Source organism: Mobula hypostoma, chromosome 11 (assembly GCF_963921235.1).
Source record: "Mobula hypostoma chromosome 11, sMobHyp1.1, whole genome shotgun sequence".
Taxonomy (NCBI): Eukaryota; Metazoa; Chordata; class Chondrichthyes; order Myliobatiformes; family Myliobatidae; genus Mobula; species Mobula hypostoma.
Window position 1 is genome coordinate 80,027,872 of NC_086107.1, and position 18,918 is coordinate 80,046,789.

General features: G+C 45.3%; 1 protein-coding gene across 2 annotated transcripts in view; it reads right to left on the bottom strand.

Annotated features, from left to right (window-relative positions):
- Nucleotides 1-235: 235 nt before the first annotated feature.
- LOC134353859 (somatostatin receptor type 5-like) overlaps nt 236-18,918 on the bottom strand; it is a 73,676-nt gene continuing 54,993 nt past the window's right edge. For both annotated transcript variants that reach the window (XM_063062336.1, XM_063062335.1), the window contains exon 2: nt 236-6,471. In XM_063062336.1, coding sequence (XP_062918406.1) covers nt 5,250-6,434 — 1,185 coding nt within the window. In that variant the 5' untranslated portion in view covers nt 6,435-6,471 and the 3' untranslated portion in view covers nt 236-5,249. The remainder of the gene's footprint in view (nt 6,472-18,918) is intronic.

Sequence of the window (18,918 nt, forward strand, 5' to 3'; positions counted from 1 at the left end):
GTCTATCCCTTTCCCCCTTCTTCTTCTAACGTTCCCCATTCTGGTTCCCCTCCACACCTTCTCTTCTCACCTGCCCATTACCTCCCTCTGATTCTCCTCCCCCTTTCCTTTCTCCCATGGTCCACTCTCCTCTCCTATCAGATTCCTTCTTCTTCAGCCCTTTACCCTTTCCACCTATCACCTCCCATTTTCTTACTTCATTCCCCCCTCTCACCTACCCACCTTTCCCCTCACCTGGTCTCGCCTGTCAGCTTGTACTCCTTCCCCTCCTTCCACTTTCTTATTCTGGCTTCTTCCTGCTCCTTTTTGGTCCTGAATGAAGGCCTCAACCTGAAACGTCGACTGTTTATTTCTCTCCATAGATGCTACCTGACCTGCTGAGTTGCTCCTGCATGATGTCGTTTGTGTGTTGCTCTGTATACCAACAGTCACAGCCTGCCAGCTAAGAAGGATCTATTTACACAGGACCCCTCTGCTGTCTAAAGATTTAAAGATTAGTTTTATTAGTCACATCAAGACATCAAAACATACAGTGATATGTGTCATTTGCATCAAAGACCAAAGATATGATGAGGGGAAACCCACAAGTACCAAAAGCCTGTCTCTTCTCGGGGCACACCAGCTCAGCTGCCGTCAGCATGCATGCTTTGATGAATTCCCCCTCTGAGTATAGCTTTGATGCAGCAGCTATCAATGAGTCTCCCGACTTTTGGTGAACATTGATTGCTGTTTTTTCAGAGCTGCTTCGATGTCAATTTTTCTTTTCTTGGAAAGCATTTTGAACCACAGCAGCAAACAGTCTCAGCCTTGCTACAGGTGTTATTTACCTGAGTACTCTGTATGTTTATACTGTGTCTGATGACGTAAGTGGGGTCCTAGTGGTCTTCAGTGCAGGGTGGTAGGTGCTTATGCACAGCAGGTGGTTAACTGCTGCCTGTTGTTTTCCAAGTACACACAACAAGCTGCTGACGCAGCAAGCAGTACAGACAGCGGTGGGAGAGAGAGCGGCTGCCGTACAGATACATAATAAATGGTTGTGAATATACTTTTTCCCCCCAAATCATCCCGCGGGCCGGATTGGACACCTTCACGGGCCGGTATTTTGACACCCCTAGAATAAGGTATGTTTCAAATCTCTCTCTTTCATTGGCTACTGCAGATTTTAACATGTTTTCTTGTTAACCCAAGCACAACTGAACAACACCAGCGGCAGCGATAAGATGGGGGTTATTTCTTGTTGCTGTCTGTGAGAAGTTTGTATATTCTCTGATGACCATGTGTGCTTCTTCCAGGTGCTCCGGTTTCTTCCCACATTCCAAAGACACGTGGGTTAAGGTTAGTAAGTTGTGGGCATGCTGTTTTTGTGCTGGAAGCAAGGCTATAATATCAGCTTGTCAAAAAATATTGTGGCAGAGAGAATCGGGGACCTTGCAGGAGATTTGAACAGTCAACTAAAAGACAAAGTGAAGTCATTTATTGCCTTCTCTATTGCAATTGATGAGAACACCGACGTGACTGATGTAGCTCAATTGGGAATATTTATTCGTGGTGTTGATGCATCTTCAACCGTCACTGAGGAGTTTGTGGAGATGGTGCCCATGACAAACACCACAACGGCAAACAACGTTTTCTTCCGCCTCGTTGAGGCCTTGGACAGATTGGAGTCACGCTGTTAGCGTGGCAATAGATGGCGCACCGTCCATGGTTGGGGAAAAAGGCAGGTGTTGTTACGAAACCCAGAGAGAAAGTTCAGATAGAGAACCCAGAGCAGGAATTCTGGAATTTTCATTGTATTATACACCAAGAGGCGTTATGTAGCAGGAGCCTGAAAATGGACAATGTCATGGATGTAGTAATCAAAGCGGTTAATTTTATTAGAGCCGAGGGACCCAACCATTGGCAATTTGACACTCTTTTGTCCGAAAGTAATATTGGACATGGCCTACCCTACCACACCGAAGTCCGCTGGTTGAGCAGAGGGGTTGTGCTCAAACGTTTTTTTCAATTACGTGCAGAAATTGGACTATTCATGAACGCGAAAGGGAAGCCAGTGGCAGAGTTGGATGACCCAGTCCGGCTTCACGATCTTGCATTTTTGGTGGATATAACAGAGCACTGAAATGTACTTAATGTTTACATGCAAGGCTGCAACAAACTTGTTACGGAATACTAGGACAGCATTCGTGCCTTTCACATTAAATTAGACCTGTGGGAGATGCAACTATCCCGGAACAACCCAGCTCATTTCCCCTCTTTGCAGTCTGTGCGTGTCACTCATGGGAATAATGACAACATGGACAGGTACAAGGACAAAATATCACGGCTGAAGAGTGAGTTTCAGAATCGTTTCCAAGTCTTCACTCAGCTCGAGAAGGAACTCTCACTATTTTGCTCGCCGTTTGCCGTCAACACAGCATCAGATGTGCCGGAAGATCTCCAAATGGAACTAATTGAAATTCAGTGTAACTCGGCTTTGAAATATAAATTTGAGACTGTGGGTCTGGACTCATTCTATCATAACCTGGGACCAATGTACCCCAAGATGACAGACTTTGCCTCAAAGATCCTTTGCATGTTCGGGACAACATATCTCTGTGAGCAGGCGTTCTCCATAATGAACATTAACAAATCCAAACTGTGCTCGCAGCTGACACACAGACATCTAAATGACATTATGAAAATCACAACTGCTCAGAAACTGGTCCCTGATGTTGACAGGCTGGTTAAAGCCAAGAGATGTCAGGTGTCTGGAAGCAGCAAGTGAAAAATGAGTGACACTGTTCAATGCACTGCGACATTAAGCAAAATGCATTATGAAATATTGAGTGTCATAATATTGTAATTCATTCATTTTCTGACTATTCTATTATTGTAAATGTGATCACTTCAATAAAAATTAGAGGCTAACAGTGTTCATTGTGTGAGTTTGATTGCTGGAAGCAGGCTAATAAAAATTAGGTGCAGTTATGTAGCCGACATTTACAATTTATTTCGTTAGGTCTACATTTGTGTCTGCTAATGTTCGATTTCAAATGGTTTGATGGAAAGGATGTGACTCCCAAAACAATCTTAGCCAAAATAGCATGGTTTTTTTCTCTCTCTTATTACAACTTTCTTGTAGCCTACGACTGTAAGTTAATACCAATCATAAAAATAATGCTTGCTAGGCAATCTTCTTCATAAGAAACGAGATTTGTAAAGTGAAGCACTTTGTAGTTATAGCAGAGGCTGAGACACATGAAAGCAAGTTGAAAAAACGAAAGCAACGAAAGCTGTGGGAGCACACGTGCGTGCGTTCAAGCGTGCATAACTGATCCGGCCTGCATGAAGTCGCATTTTGCCCAATCTGGCCCGTGTCCTAAAGTGAGTTTGACACCCTGCCTTATTCATACTTCATCTCTCCCCCTCCAAGTTTCACCTATCACCTCTTTCCTCTCCCCCACCTCCTTTTAAATCTATTCCTCAGCTTTTTTTCTCCAGTCCTGCTGAAGGGTCTCGGCCCGAAACGTCGACTGTACTCTTTTCCATAGATGCTGCCTGGCTGGCTGAGTTCCTCCAGCATTTTGTGTGTGTTGCTTTTGGATGTCCAGCATCTGCAGATTTTCGCTTGTTTATTCTTTTAGTGATTTTTGTGTGGGTGGGCACACGTGTGTGTACATGTGAGTCTATACTCACAGGAATGAGGAGGAATTGCTTTAGCCAGACGGTGGTGAATCTGTGGAATTCATTGTCACAGGCCAAATCATTAGGTTATTTAAAGCAGGGATTAATAGGTTCCTGATTAGTAAGAGTGTCAAAGGTTATGGGGAGAAGGCAGGACACTGGGATTGAGAGGGATAAAAAATAGCCAGGATGGAATAGACTCAGTGGACTGAATGGACTGTCTGCTGCTATGTCTTATGGTCTTGTGGTCAAGGACAGAGAGGGGTAAGTTGACCTTGTTTCAACCAATGGGAATGGCTTCCTCAGGTTATGGTTACTCAATGGTTAGGTTAGATTAGGAAGCCTTAGACACACTTTAAATGTTGTCAGAGTTTTCGATCTGGCCTTGAAAAACACTGATACTTCACACAAGATTTGAGAAGTTTAACCAACGGGAAATAAATGAGGCCAACAAAAACAGCAATGAAACAAACTGTCATGTATCAGGTATAGGCTCCGAGCTTCAGAGGTACGGGCACCAAACAGTACAGACAGCAAGTTGTACATGTACAGGCACCTGCTAATACAGGCACTGATGTGGTCAATACAGGTACAGTCAAGATAGTACAGGTGTAGACACTAGGTTGTGCTAGTCCAGCTTTTACAGGTAACAGAAAGATACCCAACAATAGACAAAAGGGTATTAGGCAGTACAGTGTAACAGCCAGGCAATGGAGGTACAGGCATAATGCAGTACAGGTACAGGCACCCAATAACAGAGTACAGGCACCCAGGAGTACAACTGTCAGCACGGTACAATGACCAGGCAGTTCAGGCACAGGAGTCAAACAGCATAGACAGGCACCTTGAAGTACAGGCAAGGGCACCAAGCACTTAGTACAGGCACCTGCCAGTACAGGCACATGTATCTGGGTGAACACGGAATGCAGTACAGTTACAGAATCTATATGTGATACAGTACACAAAAACATCACTGCAAATGGCACAAATGTCCAGGTGTCTGGTCATGACGGCAACAAATCACAGCATCAACTTAGATGTCAGATCTGATCCCACTGCTACTGGCAGGCTCCAAGTTCTTCACATGTTCCTTCACAAGGTGAAGATCAATCCACTCCTTGTGTATCACAAAGTATGACTTGCATTATACTTGCATTCAGGGTCTTAAAGGTGGTAGAACATTGCACATTTTCACTGGCTCTTACAAAGATATCTCACTGTTTTATTTTCCTTGAAGAACCATTTTCCACTCTCACCTTGACCAGTTAGGTGTATGTTGGTGGAACTGGATGCCAGCACTTGGTGTGTTAGGTTTTGGGGTTGGGAAAGCAACTGTCTGTGCCACTGAACCCCACCTCTCAGTCCACCTAATCCTCAACATGGTGCAAGACTGTAGAACATTGCCTCCAGTGGACAAAGGGTTCTAACCATCCCATCTCCCACCTGGAAAAAGTTCAGCTAATTCGGCCCAGAACCTTTCTTGCTCTGGGTGGTCCAATCCCAAGGTGGAAGGGTTTGATAGATACAGATCTGTTCATCACAGGAGGAGAGTGGAAAGAAACAGACAGTCCTTCGATCCTGGCGGGTTACAAGTCACTGATCTCCAGTGGCCCACTTTTGACACTGTTGGGCAGGACTTCCCCAGGCATTTGCTGCTCTGGGCTCCTCTCCACAAAACCCACTTGGGCTTGCGCCTCCTGCGCGATATTGTTGACGTGGCACATCTCCACGTAGCTGCTGCCCGTGACCTTGCTGCCAACGTTCTTGTCGTCCACTCGTCTGGTGGTGCGGCAGAGGATCTTGCGGAAGCCCTGCTTGAAGTTGTCCGAGAGGAAGCTGTAGATGAAGGGATTGGCGCAACTGTTGGTGTAGGACAGGAGCACCACGAAGAAGTAGAGGCCGACCAGTGATGGCTCTGAGGGCATGGTGGACACCAGATTGACAATATTCATGACATAGAAGGGTAGCCAGCAGAAGACAAACACAGCCACCACGATGACCACCATCCAAGTTACCTTCCTTTCCGACTTCTTCCTTTTGGTGGAGGTGGCCCTTACCTTCCGGCCTGAGGACTTTAACTTGATCACAATGAGGAGATAACAGAGGCAAATCACCAGCAAGGGTCCAAAGAAGCCCAGGGTGGCTGTGTAAATGATGAAGGCTGTTGACCAAACCATGATGGGCTCTGGCCAGTTAATGTTACAGGTGTGCATGCCGATCTTCACGCTGGAGAAGATGATGACCGGGAGGACCACGACAAAGGAAATGGCCCAGACCATGACATTGATAACCTTAGCCACCTGAGGCTTGCGCCACTTGATGGACTTCACTGGGTGGACCACAGCCAGGTACCTGTCGATGCTCATGACAGTCAAGCAGAAGATGCTGGTAAATTGGTTGATGCCGTCCACTGTCATCACCAGTCGGCACATCAGTGAGCCAAAGGGCCAGTAGGACAAGGCATTCTGAATGGCAAGGAAGGGGAGGCCAAGCATGAACAGCTCATCGGCGATGGCGAGGTTCAGGATGTAGATGTTGGTGACCGACTCCATCTTGGCATAATGCAGGATGACATGGATAACGAGTGTGTTGCCACCCAGACCAATAATGCAGACGGTGAAGTAGATGACGGGAATCAGGATGGCACTTCCACTGGTACTGGCCGTGGGTTGCACGGTGCTGTTCTCGGATATATTTTCGATCCACAGCGTGGGAATGTTGAATCCTTTGGAAGGTGCTGCTGTGGCCAGATATGGTAAAGGTTTCTCCATTTCCTCCCGAAGTGACAAATGCAGATGTTGAGGATTCCTGCAAAAAGAAACAACATTCTTCTATTTGTGTTACGTTATTTTATTTTATTCAGAGATTTAGCACAGTTACAGGCCCTTCCAGCCTAACGAGCCCACATTGCACTCATGTAACCAATTACCCTACTAACCTGTATGTCTTTAGAATGTGGGAGGAAACTGTAGTACCCAGAGGAAATACACTGGTCACAGGCAGAATGTCCAAACTCCTTACAAACAGCAGCATGAATTACGAGGGTTAATATCTACCCTGTCCTCTGATTTTCCACACAAAAATACCTTTATTCACAGAGTAGATTTTGCGTTACATTATTCCTTAAAAGTGGTGTCACAGTTAGATAAGGTTGTAAAGAGAGCTTTTGGCACATTGACCTTCATAAGCCCCTATTGACATCAATGGAACTGGGGTTGAGAGAGTAAACAGCTTTAAGTTCTTCGGCATCCACATCACTGAGGACCTCACGTGGTCCGTACACACCAGCTGTGTGGTGAAAAAGGCACAACAGCGCCCCTTTCAACACAGACAGCGGAGGAAGTTTTGTATGGGCTCCTAAATCCTAAGATCTTTCTACAGGAGTACAACTGAGGGCATCCTGACTGGCTGCATCACTGCCTGGTATGGGAACTGTACCTTCCTTAATTGCAGGACTCTGCAGAGAGTGGTGTGGACAGCCCAGCGCATCTGTAGTTGTGAACTTCCCATGATTCAGGACATTTACAAAGACAGGTGTGCAAAAAGGAGCCCAAGGGATCATTGGGGACCCGAGTCACCCCAATCACAATCTATTCCAGCTGCTACCATCCGGGAAACGGTACCGCAGCATAAAAGCCAGGACCAGCAGGCTCCGGGACAGCTTCTTCCACCAAGCCATCAGACTGCTTAACTTATGCTGATTTGAGTGTATTTCTATGTTATATTGACTGTTCTATTTATTATAAATTATTATAAATTACTACGACTGCACATTTAGATGGAGACGTAATGTAAAGATTTTTACTCCTGATGTACGTGCAGGATGTAAGAAATAAATTCAATTCAGTTCAATTCAAAGTATTAAGTACAGGAGATGGGATGTTATGTTGAAGTTGTATAAAATGTTGGTGAAGCCTCATTTGGGGTACTGTTTGTAATTCTACTTACCAACCTACAGGAAAGATATCAATAAGACAGAAAGAGTACAGAAGAAATTGACAAGGCTGTTGCTGGGGCTCGAGGACCTGAGTTATAGGGAAAGGTTGAATAGGTTAGGATTTTATTCCCTGGAGCACAGAATGAGGGGGGATTTGATAGAGGTATACAAAATTATAAAGGATATAGACGTGGTGAATGCAAGCAGGCTTTTTCCATTGAGGTCAGGAGAGACTCAAACTACAGCTGATAGGTCAAAGATGAGAAGTGAAATATTTAAGGGGAACTTCTTCACTCAGAGGGTGGTGCAAGTTGGAATGAGCTGCCAGCAAAAGTAGGAGATGAGGGTTTGATTGCAACATGTAAGAAAAGTTTGAATAAGTACATGGATGTGGAGGACTATGGTCTATGCAGGACTTAGGGACTAGGCAGAATAATAGTTTGGCATGGACAGGATGTGCTGAAGGTCCTGAGCTCTATGACACTTTGACTAGTTAATTTGTGCTATTTGTAAACTTTATGCTACTTTAACTATTCTTTTTTGCACTGTTTATTTATTTTTATAATTTATAGATGTTTCTGTCTTTGTACTGTTTGTCTCTTCTGCCACAAAACAACAAATTTTATGTTGTATTTCAGTGATAATAATCCTGATCCTGATTCTGACGTGAACAATATTTATTTCAGTCAACCATTTTAATCATTCCAATAACCAATAAACTTCACCTCCATTGGCTCCATCTGCTCTTCGGGAAAGCAGCCAAAGTAATCAAGGACCCCTCCCACACTGGTCATTCTCCCTTTTCACCCCTTCTATCAGGAAGAAGATACAAGGGTTGAAAGCATGTACCACCAGGCTGAAGGACAACTTCAATCCCACTATGACCAATCTCTAACAGACATCTCATACACTAAAAAATGTAGTTTTGATTTCCCAACCGACCTTGCAGTGGCCTTTGCATATGAGAGAATGGCAGGGCAGACTCAATGGGCTGAAAGGCCTAATTCTGCTCCGCTGTCTTATGACCTTATGGTCTTATTTGTCTACATGCACTGCACTTTCTCTGTAACAGAAACACTGTAATTCTACACCTGGTTTCCTTCCCTAAGTTTGAAACATTAGAGATGTGACTAGTGGTGTGTCTCAGGGATCGGTGCTGAATCCTATGTTGTTTGTCATCTATATCAATGATCCAGATAATAATGTGGTTAACTGGATCAGCAAATTTGAAGATGACACCAAGGTTGGGCGTGTAGTGGACAGTGAGGAAGACTATCAGAGCTTGCAGAGAGATCTGCATCAGCTGGAAAATGGGCTGAAAAATGGCAGATGGAATTTAATGCAGACAAGTGTGAGGTTTTGTACTTTGGTAGGACCAACCAGGGTAGATCTTACACAGTCACTGAGGAGTGTGGCTGAATACAGGGATCTGGAAACACAGGTCCATAATTCATAAAAAGTGCAGGCAGATAGGGTCCTAAAGAAAGCTTTTGGCTCATTTCCCACCGCTGTCTGTAAGGAGTTTCTATGATCTCCCCATGTCCACCTCTGATAGGTTTTCTCCATGGTACAAAGATGTCCCAGTTGGTGGGTTAATTGTCCTGTGATTAGGCTGGGTTAAATCGGGGGTTGCTGTGCAATACGGCTCGAAGGGCCAAGTCCGTGCTACCTCAATAAATAAATCAATACTTTGAATGGGTAGTTTCTGGGATGTGTTGATACCTACCTTATGAGTAAATATGGCCAATCTGGCTATGACAATCAATCTGTGATGACACCATCACCCCAAATACATTGAGAAAACATCTCACAAATAACCTCCAGGTGTAAGAAGGGAAGACCGGCCTTCAAATCTTAGCATTTTTACGATCTCCTGAAAGAATCAGTGAACTTAACTCTCAGGAATGCAGGTATGGCACCTTACAGACACTGGCGGAAAAGAGAGCACCCATTAAAGCAACAAGCTCGATGAAAGTCCTGAAAGTGTTGAATTCTTAAAGCAGAAAATGAAGCAGTGTTCAGTCCCGCTACCCCAAGCCAGCCAAGATACCCCACCTGAGCCCGGTTTGTTTGCATCTCACCCATATCCCTCTCTTCTTGCTACGGCCATCGAGCTGGAGCTGCAGGAGCTTTGAGGTCCCATGTCAACAGGTTCAGGAGCAGTTGGTGCCCTGCACCCAATGGGCTCCTGGACTGGCTTCACTCACCCCAACGTGAACTGTTTCAGGTGTGGACTCACATTCAGGGACTCAGACCTCAAGTTCTAAGTATTAATTTGTTTACCTGTTTTATTATTTACATGATTTGTCCTTTCTTGTTTCTTGGTCTTTGTTAAGCATGGCTTCTCGTGGGTTCTATTGTATTTTTTATTATCTGTGGGAGCTCGCAAGAAAATGAATCTCAAGGTTGTATATGGTTTATACACTTTGATAATACACTTACTTTGAACTTCGGCATCAAAATAGGACTTGATATCACTTGGGCTCCACGTGGACAGAATGTTGAAAACCAGCGAATTAAAACTTTTTGAGAATTCTGCTCAGGGGATTTTTTTTTGGCTGGTTTAGCCCATCAAAGACAATAAAAAAACACAGGGACCTTTGAAAAAGACAGGTCAGTTTACATTATTTCACACAACCACCTAGAAATCTACTGTTCTTGGTGTTTCTTTATCTCTCTGTTCCCTTCTGAAGAGTGTTTGTGCCAAATTCAGCAGTGCTGGCACGCACAGGGCTCACAGCCTTTGGTCATTCACACCCAGGGTGTCAGACCATGGATCATCAGATGCCATTAAATGCAAACATGCTCCCTCCTATCACTGGAAGTAGATGTCACGCTGGAATTTAACTCTTTCCGTACTCCTAACCCTGAGTGGTTGTGCACTAGTATTGAGTGCCCTTACAAAGAAGGCACAGCAGTGCCTCTCCTTCCTTAGTTGTTGGAGAAGAATCGGCACGTTACCTAAAGCTTTGACAGACTTCTATAGACCTGTGTTGGAGAGTACACTGACTGCTTACATCACAGCCTGCTATGGAAACACCAATGCCCTCGAACAGAAAAGCCAACAAAAAGTAACGGATCATAAACACAAAATAATCTGCAGATGCTGGGGTCAAAGCAACACTCACAACACGCTGGAGGAACTCAGCAGGTCGGGCAGCATCCGTGGAAAGTCCTGAGGAATGGTTCCGGCCCGAAACTTCGACTGATCTTTTCCATGGATGCTGCCCGACCTGCTGAGTTCCTCCAGCGTGTTGTGAGTGTTGCTGAAAAAGTAATGGATACAGCCCAGTACATCGCAGGAAGAACCATTGAGCAGATCTATGTATAGCAGTGTCGTAGGAAAGCAGCATCCATCATCAAGGACCCCACCATCCAGGTCATGCTCTCCTCTTGCTGCTGCCATCAGGAAGGAAGTACTGGAGCCTCAGGACTCACACCACCAGGTTCAGGAACAATTATTACCCTTCATCCATCAGGCTCCTGAACCAGAGTGGATAACTTCACTCAAACCAGTACTGAACAATCTATGGACTCACTTTCAAGGACTTTACAACTCATGTTCTCAATATTGATTAGTTATTAATATTCTGCTTTTGTTCTTTTTTGTATTTGTACAATTTGTTGTCCTTCGCACATTGTTTCTTTGAATTGGATTGAATGATCTTCATTGTCATTATACACAGGTAAAATGAAACTCTGTTTGGCTTCCTCTCAGGCAATTAAACAAAGCGGTAGATAAAAACAAGACAGTAATAGAAACACAGTATTAAATAGATAAGTAGCAGAAAATAAGTTGCAACAGCACCAGAATATCACAGTAATGCACAAAGTGCCATTAGGGCAAGTATTTGAGTCCTAGTTTGTGCTTGATGTGCTCACAGTTTCAGTCATTGCTCTGTGGGAGTGCTGTGATGGAGGCCACAGCTCTGGGCTAGAAGCTGTTCCTCAGTCTATTTGTCCTGAACCTTTTGCTGGATGGCTTTGTGTGTCTTTGCGTGCAGTATTTCATTGACTCCGCTGTGTTTCTTCGTATTTACTATGAATGCCCACAAGAAAATGAATTTCAGGGTAGTACGTGGTGACATGGTAGCATTTTGATAATAAATTTACTTTAAATGCTGGCCTTTGAGCCCTGCTGTACCACTGTTCATATGGTGCATCAAACTGGTGCCAATACCTCAGGCATTCACTCCAACACTAGGATTTAGATATCGATTTATTTACTATGTGTACATGAAAACACATGGTGAAATGCCCTGTTTGCTTTAACAACTAACACAACTGAAGGAAGTGCTGGGGGCAGCCCACAAGTGTCGCCACACATTCCAGCACCAACGTAGCCTGCCCACAATGCTTGGCAGAACAACACAGAATACAACAAACAACAATAGCAAAACAAGCTCTGTTCCTCCCTTGGTCCCACCCAGACACAGACAGTCATTTAACCGCATAACACACAGTCTTTTTCAGCCTCCAGTGGACTCAGATTTCGACTCGGGCCTGCAGATACTGGGCTTTGACTTCCCCAGGGGACTTGCAGAGATTCGCAGACTTGGCTCCGGCCAATGGGCCTCGACATCTGGACTTCCAATTTAACCCTCAGGACTTGATCCACTGCATTGATCTCAGAACACACCCATCAATGAACTCTGAACACTGGCTATCAAACACCAGACTCACCGATGATGGGAACCCAATCAGAAAGCCTTGAACTCTACATCCAGTCTCGTCCATTAGGGTCAGTGATCAGCATCAGTGCCTGGACCGGCTATAGTCCTGGGCCTGCGATTTCCCCATTCCACTGGGTAAGTCAGAGGCCCGATGTCTCTATGTCCATGAGTTCACAGGAGGCTGAAGGGCTGGAGGCAGCCTGTCCTGGGGTTGGAGTGAGTTGGTGAGTTGGTGAGTGGGCAGGTGGGAAGGAGAAAAGGGGCTTGTTTTGTAGCTGTGGTTATTCCTTGTGTTATTCTGCCAAGCGTGGTGGGCAAGCTATATTTGTGCCAGATTGTGTGGTGAAACATGCAGACTGCCCCAGTCCATCCTAGGTTGTGTTGATTAACACAAACAATGCTTTTCACTGTATGTTGGATGCAGATGTGATTAATAAATAAAGCTGAATCTGAGTCACTGTTACGAGGCACAATACAGGTTTGAGGAACAGAACTCCTTCGTGCGGACTCAAAGGTGAATTCTCCAGATAAGTCACGTTTTCTGTCAGTCTGTAACAGAACAGTACAGCAACGGATGAGGACCTTCAGCCCACATGTACATGTTCAGCACAATGCCAATTTAAACTAATCCCATCTGCCTGCACATTCAGATCCAGATATACTTATTTGTCACATGTACATCGAAACACACAGTGAAATAACAACCAAACACTCAAAAGCATTGACCTTTTAGGGATAATCAGCATGTCTTTGTGCAAGGGAAGTTGTGTCTTCTTTGAGGAGGTGATGAAGAGGTGGAGATACGTCTTTGCCAAAGGTGCTCCTTCCCTCCACTAGCCAGCAGGTCACCCTCAGGCAAGGTGTAGCACCTGCTTAGCCCTCCCCCACTCCCCACTCATCATGGTCACGTGATGCCATGAAGACATGGCAGCAGGTGGTGGATGGTTGTATGAGCAGCTGTTGCATATCACAAGTCCTGGTTATGCCACCACTGATGCCAGATAGACAATCCCTGAAGAGTATTGATTATGGCTGGGATCATGTGTCTTGTAAAGACACTGCCCAGAAGAAGGCAATGGTAAACTACTTCTGCAGAAAAATGTGCCAAGAATAGTCATGGTCATGGATTAGACCCTGATCGCCTACGACATACGAAATGACACACAATGGATGATGGTGAAGATGTAGGGTAGAGCAGTGGATGTTGAATGTATGGATTTCAGTAAAGCTCATGACAAAATTTCCCATGGCAGGCAAATGATTAAGACACTTGGCATCCATGGAAACTTTCAGTTCTACACATCTATCCCATCTTCCTTGCAAATATTTTGCTCCAAGATGTTCGAGCTACAACTTCTACTGCATTGCAGCTCAGATTTAGTTGGTATTTAGTTTCCTTTTTGGTTCATAGAGATGGTTTTGGGGACAGAGATGGGAATTAGGGGTCAGGTTAGAGTTTAGAAGCAAGGATGTGGGAGAATTAGAGGTCAGACGAGAGCCTAGGTCACCGCTTCACATTCAAAGGCCAGTGAAGCAGATGTGGGACATATCATGATAAGTAAACTTGAATCTTGAGATGAAAACTAACAGATTTTCTCTCTTTCACAGTTCAGATGAAGGGTCTCAGACCTGAAATACTAAATCTGTTTCTCTGCCAGCTGACCTGAGATGTGTTTCCAGTATTTCTAGTTTCATTCGAACATCGGGGATATTGACTCACCTACCAACACCAATATTTAACATACCAATTTCAATCTCTCCCTCTCCCAGTGCAGAGTGCTCTCCTGCTTCAAACATCCACCATTGTCCCTGTATCTAAAAAGACCAAGGTAAGATGCCTAAACAACTGGCGTCCTGTCGCACTCAACTCGATAATAAGCAAATGCTTTGAGAGGCTGATCAAGGGCTACATCTGCAGCGTGCTACCGCACACACTGGACCCCCTACAATTCACCTACTGACACAACCAATCGACAGATGATTGTCCTTACATACCTGGAGAAGAGGGGTGCTTATGTGAGAATGCTGTTCTTGGTCCACATTTCAGCATTCAACACCATAACACCCCCTCCAGGCTTGACAAAAAGCTCAGAGACCTCTGCCTTCACCCTGCCTTGTATAGCTGGATCCTGGACTTCCTGTCAGATCACTGGCAGGTGGTAAAAGTGGGCTCTCTCATCTCTGCCCCTCTGACTCTCAACACAGGAGTTCCCCAGGGCTGTGTCCTAAGCCCCCTCCCTTACACTCTGTATACCCATGCCTGTGTTGCCACGCCCAGCTCCAATCTGCTAATTAAATTTGCTGATGATACTACATTGTTTGGCCTTATTTCAAATAATAATGAGGCAGCCTACAGAGAAGAAGTCATCACCCTGACATAGTGGTGTCAAGAAAACAACCTCTCCCTCAATGTCACGGAAACAAAGGAGCTGGTTGTGGACTACAGGAGGAATGGAGACAGGTTAACCCCTATTGACATCAATGGATCTGAGGTTGAGAGGATGAACAGCTTTAAGTTCCACAGTATCCACATCACCAAGGATCTCACTTGATCTGTACATATTGGCTGTGTGGTGAAAAAGGCACAACAGCACCTCTTTCACCTCAGACGGTTGAAGAAGTTTGGCATGGGTCCCCAAATCCTAAGGACTTTCTACAGGGGCACAATTGAGAGCATCCTAACTGGCTGCATCACTGCCTGGTATGGGAACTGTACCTCCCTTAATCGCGGGAGTCTATAGAGAGTGGTGCGAACAGACCAGTGCATCTATATACGTGTATTTCCCACTACTCAGGACATTTACAAAGACAGGTGTATAAAAAGGGCCCAAAGTCAAGTCAAGTCGCTTTTTATTGTCATTTTGACAATAAATTGCTGGTACGGTACACAGTAAAAATGAAACAACACTCCTCCAGGACCATGGTGCTACATGAAACAACACTAAACTACACTTGACTAAGTGAGACAATACAAGGCTACACTAGACTACGTAAGACAACACAAAAACTACACTAGACTACAGGCCTACACAGGACTACATAAAGTGCACAAAACAGTGCAGGGCAGTACAATAAATAATAAACAAGACAGTAGGCACAGTAGAGGACAAATTACAATATAATAATAAACGATGTAGATGTCAGTCTAGACTCTGGGTATTAAGGAGTCTGATGGCTTGGGGGAAGAAACTGTTACATAGTCTGGTCGTGAGAGCCCGAATGCTTCGGTACCTTTTGCCAGATGGCAGGAGGGAGAAGAGTTTGTATGAAGGGTGAGTGGGGTCCTTCAAAATGCTGTTGGCTTTACGGGTGCAGCATGTAGTGTAAATGTCTGTAATGGCAGGAAGAGAGACCCTGATGATCTTCTCATCTGACCTCACTATCCGCTGCAGGGTCTTGCAATCCGAGACGGTAAAATTCCCGAACCAGGCAGTGATACAGCTGCTCAGAATGCTCTCAATACATCCTCTGTAGAATGTGGTGAGAATGGCGGGTAGGAGATGGACTTTTCTCAGCCTTCGCAGAAAGTAGAGCTAGGCTTTCTTGGCTATGGAGCTGGTGTTGAGGGATCAGGTGAGATTCTCCGCCAGGTGAACACCAAGCAATTTGGTATTCTTAACGATGTCAACAGAGGAGCCATCAATGTTCAGCAGAGAATGGTCGCTTTGTGCTCTCCTGAAGTCAACAAGCATCTGTTTTGTTTTGTTCACATTCAGAGACAGGTTGTTGGCTCTGCACCAGTCTGTTAGCCACTGCACCTCCTCTCTGTATGCTGACTCGTCGCTCTTGCTGATGAGACCCACCACGGTCGTGCAATCGGTGAACTTGATGACGTGATTCGAGCTGTGTATTGCTGCACAGTCGTAGGCCAGCAGAGTGAACAGCAGTGGACTGAGCACACAGCCCGTGCTCAGTGTGATGGTGTTGGAGATGCTGCTCCCAATCTGGACTGACTGAGGTCTCCCAGTCAGGAAGTCTAAGATCCAGTTGCAGAGGGAGGTGTTCAGGCCCAGTAGGCTCAGCTTTCCAGTCAGATTGTGTTGAATGCTGAACTGAAGTCTATGAACAGCATTCGAGCGTACGTGTCTTTTTTGTCCAGGTGGGTTAAGTCTAGGTAGAGGGTGACGGCAATGTAATCGTCTGTCGAACGGTTGGGACGGTACGCGAACTGCAGGGGGTCAGGCGAGGGGGGCAGCAGGGTCTTGATGTGCCTCATGACCAGCCTCTCGAAACACTTCATGATGATGGATGTGAGTGCGATGGGACGGTAGTCGTTGAGGCAGGACACCAAAGACCTTTTCAGCACGGGGACAATGGTGGTGGCCTTGAAGCACGTTGGAACGACAGCGCTGCTCAGGTAGATGTTGAAGGTGTCAGTGAGAACATCTGCCAGCTGGTCTGCACATCCTCTGAGCACTCTGCCAGGAATATTGTCTGGTCCAGCAGCCTTCTGTGGGTTGGCCCTGCATAGAGTTTTCCTCACATCAGCCACAGTAAGACACAACACCTGGTCATTGGGAAGGAGGAGTGGTCTTCCTCACCACCACATCATTTTCCGCCTTGAAACGAGCGTAGAAGTTGTTCAATGCATCTGGGAGGGAAAGGCAGGTGATGTTATCCTGTAGTTGGTGATGTCCTGGAAGTAGCTATGGATTCGCTGGGCGTGTGCGCGCTTTGCCTCTCTGATGGATCATTGGGGACCCATGTCATCCCAATCACAAACTGTTCCAGCTGCTACCATCCAGGAAACGGTACCACAGCATAAAAGCCAGGACCAACAGGCTTCTTCCACCAGGCCATCAGACTGATTAATTCATACTGACGCAACTGTATTTCTATGTTATATTGACTGTCCTGTTATACGTGCTATTTATTATAAATTACTATAAACTGCACATTGCACATTTAGACGGAGACGTAACATAAAGATTTTACTCCTCATGTATGCGAAGGATGTAAGAAATAATGTCAATTCATATTCAAATTCAATGGAGATGTGATAAACTACAGATGTTGAAATCCAGTGCAAGAAAAATACAAAATGCTGGAAGAACTTGGTGTGTCAGGCAGCATCTGTGGAAGGAAATGGATATTGAAAGTTTAGGGTCAAGATCCTTATCTGGACTGAACTACTGGAGGAGAGAGGGAGGTGAGGGTTGAGTTGGCAAACAATGGGTTGATCTAGGTGATGAGGAGGCGGCGATGGCAGAGGAGGGGAGAATGGAGAGAGTGACAGAGGCTGGGAGGTGAGAGGTGGGGGTGACAAAGGGCTGCAGATGGTGGGATCTGAAGGGAGAGGAAGGTGGAACATGAAACCGAATAGGGGAGGTGGGGAGGGCAAATGGGAACATATCAGGAGTGTATGCAGTGGGAGGAGTGTTTTGGTATGTGGGTGGAGGTTGAGAAAGAAATATAATGACAGAGTGGGATGTTGTGGGTGGGTGTGGGAAGACCTGGATAGATTAGGAGGAGCGAGAACTCCCTCTTCTCTTTTGGGCCCATATCTAAGGCCCATTAGCACCCGCTCTAAATCTTCAGCCACCGGCACTAGGGGGTCACTTACAGTGGCTAATTAACCCATCGACCCACGCTTCACTGGGTTATCAGAGGGAGCCCAAGTATCTGAGAGAAATCCACGCGGTCACCAAGTGAGTGTAAGGAAGGGTGTGCTTCCGTTAGAGAGAATCCAAAGGAGGTTTATGAAAATAATCCCAGGAAAAGAAGGTTAACATATGAGGAACATTTGATGGCTCACTGAAGTTTAGGAAAATGTGAGGGGAATTCATTGAAACCTATCCAGCCTTGAAAGGGATACCACACACAAAATGCTGGAGGAACACAGCAGGTCAGGCAGCATCTTCCCCCTTCCTTTCCAGTCACGATGAAAGGTCTCAACCCAAAATGTCAACTTCTTATTCATCTCCATAGATGCTGTTTCTCCAGCACTGTGTGTGTGTTGCTTTGGACTTCCAGCATCTACAGAATTTCTCATATTTAGAATATTGAAGGGCCTAAATTGAGTGAATGTCCAATAGCCAGAGAGCACAGCCTCACAATAGAAGGTTGTCCCTTTAGAACAGAGATGAGAAGGAGGAATTTCTTTAGTCAGAGTGTTAAATCTGTGGAATTCCTTGTCACAGACAGCTGTGGAGGCTATATTATTGGGGATATTTGAAGTAGAAGTTGATAGGTTCTTGACTAGTAAGGGTGTCAAAGATTAGGAGGGAAGGCAGGAGAAGACCATAAGACCCTTAGACATAGGAGCAGAATTAGGCCTTTTGATCTATCGAGTCTGCTCTGCCATTTCATCATTTCATCATGGCTGATCCAATTTTCCTCTCAGTCCCAATCTCCTGCCTTCCCCCCATATCCCTTCATGCCCTGACCAATCAAGAATTTATCAACCTCTGCCTTAAATATACATAAAGACTTGGCCTCCGCAGCTGCCTGTAGCAACGAATTCCATAGATTTACCACTCTCTGGCCAAGAAATTCCTCCTCATCTCCACTCTAAAAGTACACCCCTCTATTCAGAGGCTGTGTCGCCTGGTCTTAGACTCTCCCATCATAGGAAACATCCTCTCTATATCGACTTTATTGAGGCTTTTCTTCATTCGATAGATTTCAATGAGGCCACTCCTCATT